This window comes from Fomitopsis serialis (genome assembly GCF_022376445.1).
Source record: "Fomitopsis serialis strain Sig1Antser10 chromosome Unknown B0H18scaffold_31, whole genome shotgun sequence".
In the NCBI taxonomy this organism is placed as follows: domain Eukaryota; kingdom Fungi; phylum Basidiomycota; class Agaricomycetes; order Polyporales; family Fomitopsidaceae; genus Fomitopsis; species Fomitopsis serialis.
The window spans coordinates 373,899-391,148 of NW_025954991.1; the positions used below are offsets into that span (position 1 = coordinate 373,899).

General features: G+C 58.0%; 3 protein-coding genes across 3 annotated transcripts; 2 read left to right on the plus strand and 1 right to left on the minus strand.

Moving 5' to 3' along the window:
• Nucleotides 1–586: 586 nt before the first annotated feature.
• Nucleotides 587–3,652, minus strand: B0H18DRAFT_933180 (uncharacterized protein; the record flags this gene model as incomplete). Its single annotated transcript, XM_048041750.1, has 2 exons — nucleotides 2,723–3,652; nucleotides 587–2,665 (listed from the first exon to the last, which is right to left on the minus strand). Exons 1-2 carry the CDS (start codon nucleotides 3,431–3,433, stop codon nucleotides 587–589), a joined length of 2,790 nt encoding a protein of 929 aa, XP_047893737.1. The 5' UTR covers nucleotides 3,434–3,652.
• A 9,368-nt stretch (nucleotides 3,653–13,020) lies between these two features.
• Nucleotides 13,021–13,559, plus strand: B0H18DRAFT_345452 (uncharacterized protein). Its single transcript, XM_048037681.1, has one exon. The coding sequence runs from the start codon at nucleotides 13,151–13,153 to the stop codon at nucleotides 13,463–13,465; it is 315 nt and encodes a 104-aa protein (XP_047893738.1). The 5' UTR covers nucleotides 13,021–13,150; the 3' UTR covers nucleotides 13,466–13,559.
• A 982-nt stretch (nucleotides 13,560–14,541) lies between these two features.
• Nucleotides 14,542–15,867, plus strand: B0H18DRAFT_1006515 (uncharacterized protein). The gene is made up of 3 exons (XM_048028660.1): nucleotides 14,542–14,737; nucleotides 14,945–15,011; nucleotides 15,073–15,867. The coding sequence occupies exons 1-3, from the start codon at nucleotides 14,686–14,688 to the stop codon at nucleotides 15,674–15,676; spliced, it is 723 nt and encodes a 240-aa protein (XP_047893739.1). The 5' UTR covers nucleotides 14,542–14,685; the 3' UTR covers nucleotides 15,677–15,867.
• The last annotated feature ends 1,383 nt before the right edge of the window (nucleotides 15,868–17,250 follow it).

Sequence of the window (17,250 nt, forward strand, 5' to 3'; positions counted from 1 at the left end):
CTCGAGAACCCCCCACGCCCATCTGATAGTGCCCATCTAGTACCACGTCGTCTCTGCTGCTCCAATTGCTACCCCCAGCTCATCCCTCCGCGCGAGTTCGAGTTCGTGATGGTCAATCCCGCAGAAGACGAGTCGCGGCGCGCGGAGCGCCAAATGTCCACAAATGCGAAGCAGACGGTGCTCGCACGTCTGCAGGATTGGCGGGACAACGAGTGGCGCGAGCGATGGCGCTCCCGCTGGCCATTGTACGGCCCAAAATCGCTCATCTCGGACAAGGATCTCGAGGCCGTCGCCGACCATGCAGGTGCTATTCGGCGAGTTGACGACCTGTACCCGTTGACACATATCATCCACTGGGATGATTTGGCGGAGCCGCTCTTCGACGCTATCCAGGCAGCTCTTCGTGCAGTGGGTGATACTGGGACAGGCCCATGACGAAACATGATGGTGAGCATGACCTTTTTATTGATGATACATTCAGGACTAAGTCGAAATTCGCAGGACACTAGAGTGACGGACAATCAGCCGGTGCTACGAAAGCTCGAGCTAGTGTAGTCACCCGCAGACCGTGACGGTCTGCCGTTCCCTACGCTTCATAATCATTGTATGGACTACCTGACCTCAATCCATTCTCTCCTGCTCTTATCAGATCCACGAGTTCGTTCTCCTGCGCGTGTTCGAAGCCGTTAATCGGACCATTGTCGCTGTGAGTGTGCAACATGACTTCGGCTCCGTCCAATGTATCTTCGGCATTTGCCAGTTCATTTTCCGCCTCTGTGATGTCTTCGACAGAGTTCTCCGGGTGCGTGTCCCCATGTGATTCATCTGCATGACGAGAACGGAGTCGAAGACGGTGTCGGAGAAGGTGCTTCGCATGGCCGCCATGTGGGCCGGCCAGTTGATGAAGGCCAGTTCGAAAGAGATCGGTGATGGCATGCTCAGACACCTGGTCGAGAGCGAATGACAGTGCGTGCGACGTGACAAGGTGATTCGCAAGGAGCCGGATGTCGGTATGTTGCTGCACCTTGGCATGGTGTTCATTCACGTCGCGCACACCTGTCTCCTTGTACACACGATCTGTCAAGTCCCTTACGTGACCAAGTGATGGTGTGACTTTGCAGAGCATCTCGGGTGTGGCATTCGTGCCATGCGCGCGGTTCTTGATGCGTAAATTGAGGTGTTCGACGTCCAGATCTGCCTCGAGAAAGCCATCAGGCTCACCAGTTGTATTGACGAGCATGCTGGCTAAGAGGACTTTGGCGGTATCCTCTGGCCAGTCATGTATCAGGTTGTGCAGTAATTCCATGCATTCGTGGGCATAATTGTAGCTTCGCCCTGCATAGAACATGGGTGTCCAGAATTTGAGGATCCGTAGGATCCGAGTCGGATGTCCGTGCTTGATAGCATGACGCATCTCTCGTAGTGTCATGAGATCAAACATTGTGAGTGCAGCATGGCCCGAGGTCGTGTTTCCCTTGACCGACTTGATTCCGTCGGCCTCAAGACGATCTGGTGAAGACATGACATATGTATCGACGATCGTCTCGCACATGGTCCGGAATTCGGCTGCTGTTGGTCTCTGCGAGGAGAGCTCTGTCGTGTCCTTGAGCGCGAGGGTTGAGACTGCAGCGGAAATCACGAGTGCTCGTAGGACACAATCCAAGAAACGCAGCCATGCATAGAAGTCGAATTTCTGGATATTGATCTCGCTCCGGTTTCGGAGCAAATCACGGAGTGTCTGAAGGCTCGTTGTGTCCCTGTTTGCTCCGCCCCAAAGGTTTTTGGCACATGCCTGGATGAAGTTGAAGCATACATGCATAAGCCCACTCGTCATAGCGAGGCTTGAGAGGTGGTCCGCCCTGAAATCGGAGCGATCGACTCCTCTTTGGTCCTGCGCTGCCCGATCGCGTGCAGTTGTGAGCCGGTCCCCAAGAACGAAGAACATTGTATCTTCGAAGACTGCTTTAGGGATCTGCAGTACATCGATGAAATAGTGTTTCAACACGGCCATGTTGCCGCGTGTCGACCCTTGCTCTTGGTCGAACGTCGGTAGGTAATGGCGATCGGTCTTGCGTACGGGAATCGCATCGGGGTCAACAAGCCCTGGAACACTTGCACGGAAACCCGCAAATCCCGCAACCTCGTCCACCAGAATCATCATGACATGGCTGATAGCTGCGTCACGGAAGGCAGTATGGTCTGCTTCACTCGGCACAATGTCCTGCAAGGCTGTCTGTGCAGGCAGCCGGTGACGAGTCCCACGGCATGCTTCGAAACGCTCAACACTTGCGAGGCGATGTGCGGTCCCACTTTCAGGAAGGGTGAGGCTGATGACCATCGCGGATACCTGGTCATGCTGTACAGCACCGTGGAGAACTGATGTCTCCCACACACCGGAGACCCAGTTGAAATTGTCGTATGGCAGCATGATCATATTTCGGGGGTCGTTGGCGATCTTGCGTGCGATGCGAAGTGCGTTCGCCGAGAGCACCAGGATAGAGGTACATAGGTGATCATAAGACACAGAGACACCGAAGCGATTCAGCATCTGGACGAGGCGCTTCGGTGCACGGTTATCCCATAGGATCATGCTATTGATGACCTGATGTACGTTGGACTTCTGGCTACGCAGATTCAACAGTATCGATGTCGCCAATGTGCACCCCTATATGCAATACTCTGTAAGCACAGGTCTAAACAGCTAGGCCCGAAACACACGCACATCGTCTGGATTCCGGCTTTCGCTATCCCTCGCTGTGTTCTCCTTGTTGATGATTGCCTTCATGATCATCCGAGTCCGAGGCATAGTCTTGGAATACGCTGCCGTGAGGTCCTCGATTCGGAAGGACTTCAGCTGTGCGACAGACACGGTTGTCGCTGGCGAGCGAAGTCGTTCAGCATACACAGTATGCGGTCCTTCCGCAGCTCTGTCTGTGAGCCAGCCTGCCTCCCGTGCACATATCTTCGCTGCTCTCTCTGCGACCCAGCTGCATACGTCCTCGTCCCGCAGTCCAGACATCGACCAGAGCACTTCCAGCAGCTCCGGGATTCCACCATTGCCCTTCCATGTATTCACATAGTTCTTGATACCTCCGGAGTTCGAGGAGAACAGCGTCATGAGGAATGTACGAAGTGAAAAGCGGGAGAGGTTCTCCCGCATGAATTTCAGTACTGCGAACGCCTTCTCCTCGTCACTGCGGCGCCGCGCAGGAAGACCATGGCTTGGTACATAGCTCAGGTCTCCTTCGTCATCCTCTGGGAAGTCCGGCAGTGTACCGAAAGGCTCCGGCGGCAGGTCATCGACCTCAATCGCCTCCACTGGTGGTGACGAACTCGGTGCAATAGAGCTCAATGCTTCGGGCTCATCCGAGTCGTCAACGAGTGTCAGATAGCCGGTATTTCGCACAGATCGAGTAAGATAGGATAACGGCATGATTTATTGCAGTCTAGTGGAAGATATGTAGCCAAGGTCGAGATTGTACGCTCGCGCGAGCCTCAAAGGCGAGAGACGCGACGCGCGAGTGAGTGAAGCGCCCGCCGCGAGTCGCGAGACGCAAAGGTCCCCCTAGGGCGCTCGTTCTCGTCCAGACTCTCACGGACGGGTTCCCTTTTAGGGTGTCCGTGAGAGGCGGGTTCGAGACTAGGATCCATCCTGCGGGGACACGCTCGGGGCTGCTCGGGGGCGCGGCTGAATTCTGATATCATGCACCGCCCTGATGGGAACTTGAGATGCGGCATCCTACGCTAACTGCGGTTGTAGTCATCAAAGTACATGTTTGATCGATGTGGCGGTTGTAATACTGTGTCGTTCAGAATCAGCGTCTCGCGAGAGGATTGTCCTACCGAGTCGTCTGGGTCAGACGCGACTGAACTCTGGTGCCATGTAATCCTGAGGCCCCAAAGAAGACGACGTATATGGCTGCATCTGAGGGTGGAAGGCACGTTGAGGCACGATGGTCATTACCAAATGACTTGATGTGATTTAGATCAATGCCAGATGCCCTTTCCGCAGCACCTGCCGATGTGCAGTGATCCACATTTTGTCAAGTCGAGTACAACTACCGCTGAACAAACACTGCACTTACCGCACATCTCGCGGCCGGTAGACACCTGTTTGGATCGAAGAACCGCCGTCTCACTCCCATCAAGTCGATACAGGACAGTGTCAGTCTGGAACGAGGGTGAGGCGTGGCCGAGGCAGTCACTCATGATCTAACCAAGTTGCGGGTCATTTGATGCTACCCTCCTATATGCTCTATTGAATGCCATGCTAGTTGCATGAGCACGTCGGTACTCTCAAAAAATCACTGGCAGACGCAACAATCACCTTGATCTGGGACAGTAGGAGACTCGACGCTGTACTGCCAGTGCCGTGGTTCAGTGAACGCTGAACTTGAACGGCAAACGTTGTGCCAGTGCGTTATACGTAGAAACCGTAGAAGGGCCAGCAGATGTGAGAAAGAACGCGCAACAAACAGCTAGAGAGGTTGTTGTGCGCCATCGTGAGGTTTCGACTGCTAAGTTGTACTATCGCGTAAGTACCGAGGCCTGTGCATATCGTTAGCGCCCGAGGAGGACGGATGAGATCTGAGATCTGAGATCTGACGGTAGACCATCCTACTACTCATCCGTCGCTACCTCTCTCGCAAAGTAACGCACATCCAACACTTGCATTGACCGAGCGTGTACTTCGATGGATATCCTGTCCAGAACGACTGCTGAGCAAACTGCACCTCATCACGCGCAGAACCATCCATATTCAAACCGCGGATCCGATGCCCCTAGCCCGCCTCTTAGTCGGCGATGCATGTATTGCTCGAAACCCGCGGGAGAGGGTGTGGTGTTGAGAAGATGTGCTGCGTGTAAGATGGAGAAGTATTGTGTGCGTTTCGTCTCATGTCTACATGCCTCTAGTGGTGCTTGTCGTGCTTATAGCTGATACGTTGCCCGTGGACTCTGCAGGACAAGCAGTGCCAAAAGGCTGCCTGGCCACTGCACAAGATGATCTGCAAGCTGAACCAAGAGTCGCGTGCTCTTTTCAAGACGATCTCGAATTCCGACGAACGATACAAAGATCTACACGGCTTCCTAACCAAACACGAGCTCACCATCTCCGATGCTGCCGTGGAATGCGTTCGCGCCCATTATCTGCCTCCTGCGCAAACTTTCCCTGCCACCCATGCCACTACCGATACTGGTGCCAAGCTCGGACGGGTGCATATGCTCATAGAGCTCGTATGGGTCAGTGGCGCCGGACATGTTGAGGGTGTCGGCAGCAGCAACGAGAGTCCAGTAGTGCGGTCAGTCTGAGCGCTTGTATACCGGTCCGGCGTCCCAACCGAGCTTCTGGTTGAAAGACTGCTGCTTGGGGTCGTAGCCGCGGAAACGAGAAACGAGAAATATCAGCAGACTACGCTATTACAGCTCAGGTCACGTGTGACCTCGTCTACCGTTAAGTACAAGACAAGGGCGAGCATACTTATAGGTCAAATGTAAGGCGAAGAGGCATATAGGTAAGGGCGGAGAGGCGGGCATATGGACAGCAAGGTGACGAACCATAGGGAAGAGGAGAATGAGTAGGATATTAGACAAAGTGGCGAAGTCACGTGTACGGACGGTACACAGTGGGGCTGCTGTGGATGCGGAGTTCGGGGCCATGCATGCAATCACGAAGCCGAGATGTCGACGCAGTGGAGACACCGCGTCCTCTCTTAAGATAAGGATGGTTACATGGGGCTTCGTCCTCAGCGACAATGAAGGGAAGAAACAAATCAAACAAACAAACGAGACTGTTGCCAGCTAGTCGACGATATGAAGTCCGTGTAAAACATCCCTTATGGTGGACCAATCGATCTGCGGTATCTCAGCCCACGAAAATACATCTTCCTCCACGAACCATGAGCAATAGAGGTGACGGCCCTTGGCGTCATCAACCTCACGCCGAACCATGCGCGTGGAACAGGCGGTGATAGTCCCGGGGGTCTGTGCGAGGTCAATAGGGCCATTCGGAAGGTTGAAGCGGCCGCCACTGTACCGGCCCAATGTCGCCACGACGTCGTAAGAGCCGTAAGGGCTGCCGTTGTCAAAGTGCTCTGGACATACCCGATTGCGGACAACCGCCAACCCGGTGAAGCACGACGCCCAGTGGGAGATGACCTCTTGAAGGCCCTCCTCCTCCCCAGCGCGAGAACGACAGGCCATCCCGAGCTGGTACTGTTCCGGGTGAATGACAGAGATGATCGCCGCGATGAGCGCATTAGTCTCTGCCATGTTGTCAAGAAATCGCTGGCCAGAGTTCCAGTTCCTTCCCGTGAGAGTGGTCGATGGTCTCGGGGGCACGTCACCGATCTGCGCCAAAGTCAGTAGCCAAGCCAGCGCTGAGAGGCGGCGCACACGCGCACCGGGTTCGGCGAGTAATACCAGGCGGGCGCGAAAGTGGGCGTTCCCGGGGGATCCCTCGGGCGACTGGCGGAAGAGTCCTTCCTGTGTGGGCCAACTGCGGGGCGTCTCGCTGGATTTCTGTTCGTTCTCCTGGAGCTGACGAGGCACGCCGTCTAATGCGTCCACGATTTTCCTCTGCATCGAATATCAGTGGTGGGAAAGAGGAGGGCGTCACTTCGCAGACCTGGCGAGAAGGCAGCAGAATGCCGGGCAGGTACCAGAGGATGATTTTCCCGAATTTGTCGGAAAACGTGCAAGGAAGGCTCGCTGCCTCATTCTTGCGGCCATTCGATCCTCCATATCGAAGCAAAATCTTGTCGTCTCCTTCTGGGTGGTCGTGAACCGCCTTGAGCCGATCGCAATACCTGACAGCATCTATTTCGGTGCACACATCTGCGTCTACTGCGTGAGCATCTCCAAAACAGCTAGGTTCAGTTGATCGCGTACAGCCGTCGCACATAGCATGCGCCAGTAACCTCGCAGCGAAGGCAAGTTCAGCCGTCAAAGATGCAGACAAGCGATCTGGCTTGTTGTTCTCGATTTCGGACGGCATCTCAAGGCCGTAGCCATTGCGCGCCTTATGGATTTTCCGTATAGCCAACATCGTCTGTGCGTGAAGAACGCCAGACGCTGTCTGTACAAGTTCGAACGCTGAAGGCGTGCGGTGTTAGCCCGTGACATTCACCGAGACGGAGACTTACCTGTGAGGTTCTTCATTCTGGGCCGCGGCAGCGTCAGGGAAGAGGAAGTAGGAGTGAATCGAAAACAGAAGTCGAACAACGCCAACGGCCCAACTTTAGCGCCGGGTAGTGGCCGCTGATCAGATCAGCACGATTCCGCCCGTGATCGGCGCCGAAGCGCGGCAGCCTGGGCGGCCCATGCCGGCGCCTATGCCTAGATGGTTGTCGAACCCACTTGGAACCCACCGCGGGATACTGTCCCGTTTCGACCAAGGGTTCAGTCACGTCTCACAAGCCTTCTGAAATAGACATTTAGTTCTCTTGTCACATGTCACAGATGGGTACTCCGGGACGTACCGACCTAAAATGGTGGGGGCGACCCGCCACTGGTCACAGAGGGTTCTGAATTCGGGCCCCTAGTTCATCTGTCACATGTCACACCCACTGAACCTGTGGTCGAAACGGAACAGTAGGCAGCGTCGGCGATATTGGACACCCGGCGTCACTGTCTTGCGGCAATTCGCGAGTTACGCAATGGGCGCCGGCGGGGGTGTGTATAGTCGAGTGGGGTGAGATGAGAATGGGAGTGTTGTGGTGTCTGTTCTCGGCGCCGCTTCAAGCCAGGATCTTGGCCATACAGCTCATGAGAGCTATAGGCCTGTAGGATTTCGCAACCGAGTAGTCGCTTTTCCCAGGTTTGCGTAGCACGACTGTTGTGGATATTTTCCACTCCTCTGGTTAGTAGTGCAGGTCGAACGTAGCGCGAAAGAGGCAGCCGAGAAAGGGGACTAATAGATCTGCGCACCGTTTGTAAACCTCGTTGGGTGTCTTGAACTCCTTGAGGCGGTGGCAGGCAGCGTGGATCTGATGGTCCGAGACATGTGCGAATTTGAAGGCCGGGGGAGGGTAGTGTTCAGCGTCCGGGTCTGGGAGCTCGAGGTCTGGTGGGGGTTGTGGGAAGAACGTCTCGTAGAGGACGCGGCTTTTCGCCTCGTTCTCGCGCTCCAGTCGAGCACTGCCCTGGCGGTGCAGCGGTGGCACTCTGCTTTTGCTGCCATCGTTCGAGCCTGAGCGTATGTACTTCCCCACGGTCCAGATCGACTTCGCGTCGGCCTCTTCGAGCCACGCATCCCAGTGCGCCTTCTTGGCAGCGCGTACGTGTTCTTGACATATATAACCATGAGTTCATCCAGATCGTGCGATAAGCAATCTCAGTGCTAGCGTAAGTTAAAAATACATGATATAGATGCTGCTGAAAAGGCTGGGCATTATTCCCCCTGGTCCATCAATTCCTCCCCAGCCTGATTATCGGGCGCCGTCTTGCTCTCGGACTCGGAGGCCAGCTGGTCGCTCTCTTCGTCGATCTCGCCGGTTCGGGGGCGCTTCCTTCCTGAGCCCTGAGCGTTATACGTCGGACCACCGAGTAGAGGGGCGATTGGATGACCTCGCGGCTTTCCGCGCCTCCACAACGCGTCGAGCTCCGTTTGTTCCTGAGCGGTGGCCCGCGCTGCTGAGGAGGTAGATGCCGTGCGCGTACGGCCGTTTGCAACGTCGGGTTGCTCAACACTCAGAGATACGGGGGAAAGTGTGCGCGGTCTCTCTGGGAGAGACGCCGAACCCGACAAATAGGCGACGGCGGCGGGGGATCTCATGGCCCAGCCCGTGGGCCTATTCCAGCCAGGCGCTGCGCCTGCTGAGATCCGGCTTGCCGGCAGCGCCCTCTTATATGTGGGGGCTGCGTCTTCGACTGGCTCGTCAACTTCTGGCAACGGCGGAAGTAGCGAGCCCGGTGCGGGAGGGAGAGCGTGTCGTGGGCTTTGTTCTCGTCAGCTGGACGGGGGATCGAGTCTGGAAGAGGGGCGAAAATAACGGATTCCGCGCCCTCGGAAGCGGTGGGGGACGGTGGTGATGTTAGGAGGCGCACTGGAGTCAGAGGGCTCAGCGGAGCCGAGGGCACTCTGACCACGCGATTAATGTCGTCGCGAATTTTGATTTCGATCTCTCGAACGCGTTCCAGAGTCAAATCCATCGCCTGGAGTGTCCCCCCTTGACAAGGTCTATGTCGCTGCGCAGTGTGCACGCCTGCTCGACTCCACTCCTCATCGTCGCAATGTCGGCTGAAATGTCAGCAATGACGCCCTCCAGCTGCGCCTTCTCCGCGTGAAGCTGGTTGACTTCCTCGCGAAGCTGGTTGACTTGCTGCCCCATATCCCCCGTTGTGAGAGCCAACTCGTCGCGTATCTTGTCCACCTCAGACCACGTGGGACCAGTGCTCGGCGCTGGGCCATTGGCCACCTCTTCGACCCTCGCCTGCAGCACTGCGTGCCTCTCGCTCTCATACTTGAGGAAGAGGATGATACTCGCCCACGCGTCGGCAGGATTGAATGAGGCCTGCGGCGTAGCTACACCCTGCGTCGCCAGGAACCGGATGTAACCCTCCGCCTCCTGCCTTGCCTGTAAACTCAATGGTGCGGGAACCGACGGCGTGGCCGATCTGGGGCACAGACAGGGAGGGAACCGACGGCGTGGCCGACGTCTGGGGCACAGACAGGGAGGGAACCGACGGCGTAGCCGACGTCTGGGGCACAGACAGGGAGGGAACCGACGGCGTGGCCGACGTCTGGGGCACAGACAGGGAGGGCCCGCGTGGGCTGCGCTTGGAGATGATGGCACGGGCGACATTCTAATCAGCCCGGCGAACGCGTCAGTCTGCTCGTCACCATCTGAGATCGAGATGACGTCGTCCTCTTGGTGCGCCTGAGCTGCTTCCGGAGAAGACGCCGGTCTCTTCCCAGCGGCGTGGGATGGTGGGCGCTTCGGCTACGGAGAGGCATGAGGACTGGTTCAAAAAGATGTTGGGGCAAACTCACCGCCTCGGGAACAGGCACGACGCCTTCGCCACCCGTTTCGTCCGCGGGCGTTTCGATCAAATTGATCACATCGGCGTCCTCGTCGAGATCAATTGGCTTGTCGGGCGAAATCCCTCGGCCGACTAGTTTCGCCTTCTTCCGGGCACTCCGCTTCTTCGAAGTTGGCTCGGCCTTGTGACCCTCCTCGTCGCTCTCTGGCTCGCTCTCCGTGTCGCCTTTCCTGTCCAGCTTGGGAGGCTCTATAAGTTGGCCCCGTGCTAAGGCGGACCGACGCACGGCGACCCAGTCCATCAGCTTGTCGCTGACCCGTTTATCCGTATTGTCCCAGGTATCCAGGTCGACGACCCAAGAACCGGGTTTCCCCTGTATCCCATTCCAAACCGGCAGGTCCGGGTATGGTAGGCGCTGGGCCTTCCGGTCGGCCACCCACATTCGCCATTCGGCGGCGGCCGTCCCTGCGATGCTGTTCTTGAAGACACGCCCGTCGTGCATGTGGCGCGGGACGAGCGAACAGGCCGATTTAGCTGTCTGACAGCCCGTGCAGCGAGCCATCACGACCTTGTGGGTCGGCTTCCTCTTGTGCGCCCCAACAACGTAGAGGCACGTTTTGCCCAAGTGGAGGCAGCGGTCGCATTCCACGGGCTAAATCATCAGGGTCCGCTGGTGAACCGAAAGCGGCGCAACTCACCGGATGAATCAAGTCCCCAACCCTCGCCTTTGATTCGGCCAGTTCGTAAGCGTTGACTTGCACCGACACAGGCGCCTTTACAGGAGGCGCCGTACCCCCGTTGCCGTCGGCGCGCGCCACCTCTTCCTCTCGGTCGACCTCCATTAGCGCTGTGGAGGGCCCGGCCTCCTTGCGATCCGCGGCCCCCTTCCCCGCATTTGTCTGGCGGCCGTGAATCCCCTCGGCCATTGCCAATGGCTCTTCTTCATCCGAGCCGACGCGGGCCCTCGACTTGAGCCCAGCCTTGCCGCCTTTCCCCAACCCCTGCCCCCTCTTGACGACATCGGGTGGCTTCACAACATTAATGCGCTTCCGCTTCTTCTCCTGCACGCCCTCGGCCGCCTCGCCAACCGGCGCTGAGTCCATCGGCCGAGTCCGCTTCTTACTGGTGGCGGTGCCGACCTCTGCGGAGTCAGCCCCTTGTAAGTTTCTAGCAAGACTGAGTAATGAATACCAAATCCTTACCATCCGAGGGTCCCGCAGTGGGCCTTTCTCCCTCCGCGCTGGTTGAGACGGGTCGACGGCCGTCTCTGAAGCGCTTGTAAGCGAGTGAATCAAGACGCTAAGGGATGGCGTACTTGGCTTCCACCATTCGTGCGCACGCGCCGCATAGCGTTCAATGTCCATAGCCACAATATACTTTTCAGGTATCTGCGTCGGAGGGGGCAGAAATCCGCCCTAATGTCAAGATTAAATTCTGTTTTCAATAGTAAAAGGTACAGAGCGGAAGCCAACAAAGGGGGCATCTTCAAACTGCCTGCATTAGCCGCCTGCACGATGCCATACCAATGTTTCTTCTGCGAAGAATGAGTAACCTACTCGAGGATGAGTCTCGTGGGATTCACCATAAGAGTGCACAACGCTTGCTGCGCGGCCGGACGCTCTGCCTCCGGTGCCTCAATCGCTGCATGTACGTAGGCGGAAAGGAGGAGTACTTGTTCCTCCGTTATCGGCGGAAAGCCGGTGCTGTCCTTCACGACCTTAGCCGTGTCTTCCGAGATGGCGGGCTTCGACATGCCGTCAACTGTGAGACGCCGTCGAGCGTTGTGTGGCGTGTAGAGGCGGAGGGGCGCAATTGAGTCAACGGCTATGTAAGCCGCGGAATCTTCAGGCATGTTTGACAGCGCATCAAATTCACGTGATTGCTTCCCACGCGTGTTTCACCCGCATCAGCGCCCGCGCGTCGCGAATCTGTGTGGCTTCCGACCTGACCGTCGCCAATTCCCGCTTGCCCCGCGGCGGTCGCCATTCGCCCATTCCATACCACAGGTATGTGTAAGCTCCGTGGATGCCATAATTGAGCGACTCATCGCTAACCGGCGTCAGTCTTGCGCAGCCCATAGGCAATATGGGTCCTGATCGAACTCCCCACAAGAGGCGCCGTGGCAGCTACGGTGAGTAACTCGGCTCGGTGGGACACTCACTCGGTGACAATTGCCCTCATAGAGGTGATGGTTGGAGGAGCTCGACGGCCGGCGAGGCATCTCGGCGGCAACGAAGACACAGGCATTCCTCCTCTCCGCGGTCCACCCGCTCCAGTTCTGGCACCTCCCCCCTTCCCACGTCACTCGGCTGGCATGGCCATTCCGCCCCCCCCTATTGCGACCTGCTGGTGCCTCCCCTGGGGCCTCCCGCACCCATTCTTTCCCCCCTCCCGGCAAGGCCTCCTCCACCTGTTTCTAGGGCTCTCCCGGCTTCACCGGCGCGTGTTCCTGGCCGGCCGGCTTATCCTCCTTCGCCGGTCTTTGCCCCGCCTTCCCCGCACCCGCACCCCCGCTCGCCGATCTTTGCCCCGCTCCCCCTCAGTCGCCGCTTTTTGCCCCGCTTCCCCCCTCGTCGCCGCTTTTTGCCCGCTTCCCCCCCCGCTCGCCGCTTTTTGCTCCGCTTCCCCTCCTCGCTCGCCGCTTTTTGCCCCGCTTCCCCCCCCAGTCGCCGCTTTTTGCCCGCTTCCCCCCCCCAGTCACCTCTCCCCCCTCGTCACCTCTTTTTGCCCGCTTCCCCTCCTCGCTCGCCGCTTTATGCTCCGCTTCCCCCTCGCTCGCCGATCTTTGCCCGCTTCCCCCTCCCCGCTCGCCGGTCTTTGACTCGCTTCCCTCCCGTCCGGCATCGCCACCTTTTCCTTCGGCGCACGCACCTATACAGATACCTGCGATGCTCGATCGAGCTCTGTTGAGTCCGCGAGCCCGGCAAGCGGCGGCTGCTCGCACTGGATCTTCGGTGCTCGCAAACCCGCTTCGGGTGCCGCAAAGGCCGCGATTGGCATTTGATCCCGACGCAGCTCAGCGCGCTTCTGAACGGCGCGCATCGCTTCGCCCTCGAAAGCCGAAGCAGGTACTGGTAAGTCGCGCGCAGTCGACTTATCACCGCCTCTCACCCGCCTCGTATCCAGGGCAAGCTCCGCAGCGGTGGGTATTTCGAAGGGCTCTGTTTCAATGAGAATCTTGAAGCCGGTAAGTACCCTCAGCACTTCAGCCTGGCCTGTGCTGATTCTGGCAGGTCCGTACCTTTGTCAGTCTGACGATTTTGACGATGGCCCGCCAGTTCCGAACCAGGGTCCCCTGATGGACGCCGGCCGATCGTCCTTCTATGACGTTGAGCGCATAATCGGCCACCGGATGGTCAGGCGGGGCTCTGAATTCATTTATACTTATGAGGTGAAGTGGGATGAGACGACTTGGGAGCCTAGGGACAACGTCGCCGGCATGCCCGCCTATTACGAGTATTGGGAGAGCATGGGCCCATGCTGATCGTCTTCGTATACTGTGTTCAACTAGTCAATGTTGTATAATATTGAGATCCCAGTGTACGCTGTGCTTGGTCTGGGCTCCATCGAACGACAGCAATCAGTTCGCCCGCGGTGGGCTCCGCCGCGACGCCCGCAGCCGCCTTATGAGGCGGCGCCCCTTCCGATCGGACACTTCGCACCGCCTTTCCAATAACCTTCCCGCCTCGCTGAATGCGCCTCTCGACAGACTCTACCGTTGCGCTTGCGACGAACGAAAAGGCTGCCAAGCGGACCCAAACGTAGGACGAGACGAGCGCCGCAACGATGAGTGCCGTGCCTGTTGGGGCTCAGGGTTAGCAAATAGCACCGCGCGAGAGCTGCCAACTTCGTACCGAGACGAGGGTTCGTCGTTCAAGGCTGGAAGGGGAATCAACGGCTTTCCGTCGCCTTGCAGGTTACACATATACAGTCATCGACGGCTCCTTGAGACGCCCAAATCGCGTTTGGCGTCTTGCATCGGAACACCGCGTACTCTTCGAGATCGGACAGTGTACGCACAATCAGGCATGTCCAAGGCATCCTACAAAAAAATTGTATCCTTATCCATAGAGCGAGCGTTGCACACTAAGGAGATCAGTCGCGATTTTTCTTATCAAGACCTTGCCCGGTCCTTGAGACACCTGCCTAAAATGGTAACTATCCCAAGTGCTCATCAGTGCAGATGGCTCTTCCAGACTCTTTCCTCAAGTGAAATATCCTTACAAACCATTGGAATGATCACTGACAGTACAAAGGAAACTTCCTTTGTGTTTAACCCCCACTTTCGCGCCGTTCCGCATAGTAGGGATTATGGGCCGGTATGATTATGTAATGGTACTTGCTAAATCGGGTAATGAAATTCATGAAATGTGGTTTTCCATGTTCTTCGACATACCGTGCAGCGACCAGCGCTCGCACCATCGCAAACACGGTCTCAGTAGGTACATGACAACGGTAAGCAAATTGTTGTCATTTTTCTAGGCTAGCAGGCTTCACTGAGCACGCACTGAAGCCCGCTGTCTCAAGGACCGGGGTGTCTCAAGGAGCCGTCGATGACTGTAGTACACGCAGATGGGCCACTCCGTAACGGACGGCACGCGCATTGGAACACTGTCGCGACGCGCTTGAGGCACTCGTACCGTTCCACAGCTCGAACACGACGGGATCAAGCGCAAAACGAGTCCAGACGGAGAAGTCACAAGAATGAGGAGCAAGAGCGATGGGCGAGGGCTAAGCAGAGAGACGAAAACCAAATGTGAGTCCTCTGTTCTGTACCAACTATATAACGACTTCTGTTGCTACGCGCATTGACGAGCTTAAAGCTCCGAGTCGTGGTGCCTACTTGTCCACCAGCTCGCGCATCCAGCCCATCCTCTCACTCATTCGCTTGCCCACCCGCGCGCCGCTCTCACCCCCAAGTTCTGCCCTCTCGCGCTCGCTCACTCATTCACCACATACCAAGTCACGCTTGCCTCATCTCCTGCTCACCCGCGCATCCGTGGGTTGCGGCCGCAGGGTCAGCATGTCAGGTGAGTGCACCGCTGTCCATCCCGACCCCATTGCCAACCCCGGCAAGTGATTGTCCACCAGGACGACTGGACAGAGACGAGCCCGACGAAGACGGCCCTACCGGTTCGCTCGGTTCCAGCACCTCGCGCGGCGTATCCTCTCCACCAACTGCCTTAACCGCTCGCTCGTCACCTACCTCGTTTGGCGTGCACTCTCTGCGGCGAACCGCGGCAAGCCGCTCCTCCCCCGCCTTTGCCGCACGGTCTCTGACTCGGTGTTCTACGTGGAATTCCTGCTCCTCATCCCACGGACGCCGCGCCACATCGACTTGCAGCACTGGGACGAGGTGTACGGCCCGAAGTACGAGATATCGACGAAGACGGAGTGTGAGTGCATGCGAAATCTGACGGCGCGCGACCAGCCGACGACACAAGCCCGTTGGTGCAAACCCATACCGCGCACGGACCCACTGGCATCGAAGAATTGGCCGCCTAACAGATACGGATCACGAACCGACGCGCACGGGTACGACGCGGGCCAGTTCGCCGTACATAATGCTCGGTACAGCGCAGCTCAACGAGCAGCACTGCGACAAGCAACAGTCCACCAGGCATCCGGCGCGGCGTGCAATGGCCTGCCGAGCAACAGCCGGGCATACCCCAGCTCGACGCGCATACGCCCGTGAAGGATGAGTGTGCCGCATCCTAGCCCGAGGAGGAGCCAGGCCACCGAGTACGAACAGGACGAGCGGGAGAGAGCCTGCTGCGCGCACCCACTGGGCAGACGGTAGCTCGCACTTTTCTACGGTACATTATGAGTAGCTAGCGCTGTTCTGTACAGTAGTAGTGATCAATAAAATAATATTGAGTTGACTTCTATGCCCTGGCTGATCTTGGCTGACGAGCTTGGATGGTTAACGTTGATCGACCGCCCAACGTCGGCTATGCCAATGGTCCTCGGGGAGCGGGCGTCGGCTAGTTGCGATGTCATTCGCTAGCCGACATTGGCTGCGCCAGTGCGAAATGGCGCAGCCAATGTCACGTTGGTGGCCGGCGCTTTCTCACTGCCCGTTTTGAACGGGCTTCGTCGTGCTGCGAACAGAGCGTGTGACCGATTGCGATGGGGACGTAACCGAGACAGGGCCCGCGTTGCCGCAGGCGGTGACGGCGGGCGGCGGGCGATCCACAGCGCAGCGAGGGAGCGCCCATTTGGCGCCCCAGCCATCCCGCGAGCGATCCGCCACCCCGCCGGCGTTTTACTGCCTGTGGGCCGATGTTTGCCCACCAATGGCATTCCAGTTTGCGTGATCCCGCGCAAAGAATGGCGGGTTCGACTCCCCCGCGAGCACCGCGCGGCCGCGCAGTGCAATGCGCCGCAACCGCGCGCAATTTGAAACCCTGATTTTCCCGTGGATCCATCATACCTGTCGATCGGGAAACACGTGATCGCGAGTACCCTGGGGCTGCGCGCCTCCTCATTCTACCACTTAAACTTGCAGGGCGACCGCCGCTTCTCCCACGTCCCCAACGCAACATCTCGCCCATGACCGACTCCTCGAGCTCAGCCCCCGTCTCGCCCCACGCGGCGCTCGTATCCGTCCATCGCTCCACCCCGTCTCGCATACCGCCCCGCTTGCTCTGGCCGCCGCCACTTTAGCTCCTGCGGCCGGCCACGCCGACACCCCAGGGACTCCCGCCACTGACGTCGCTCACTCCGCGCTTGGAGTCGCACCGGCTGCGGGCGCTGAGCTCCGCCGAAACCCCGCAATCCGTCGGTCCACGCGGCGCGCACCCCCGCAATACCCGCCGCCGCCCGCATACGAGACGGCGGCTCTCCCGTGGATGCACTCGCGCCGCCTTCCTACGTCCGGCCCAGCGAGGATGCGCCTGCCATGCCCCGCTCGCTCGCGCCTCACGACGCATTGGCTAGCATACGGTGGATCGTCGAGGACATGAAGCCTCACCCATGGTACGTTGCCTTTTTTTTCATTCTAGGTTCCATTACTGAATCTTTCAGGGTGCACTACGAGGCGTACGTGAAGCGCACCGGCCTGTTAGTGACGGCGTCGAAGGTGTCGAGCGCGCCGCAGGGCGCTCCTTTAGTATGGTACATGGCAGTTTGGGCGTCGACGGAGCAGCAGGCGATGGACTTAGAGCGGTACGTGGAGGATCTGTTCGAGGAAGACGGGCGGGATGTTATTTGAGGTGGGCGCCGCCCACATTACTATCCGTAGTACTACTACACACGTTCTGGCTACAC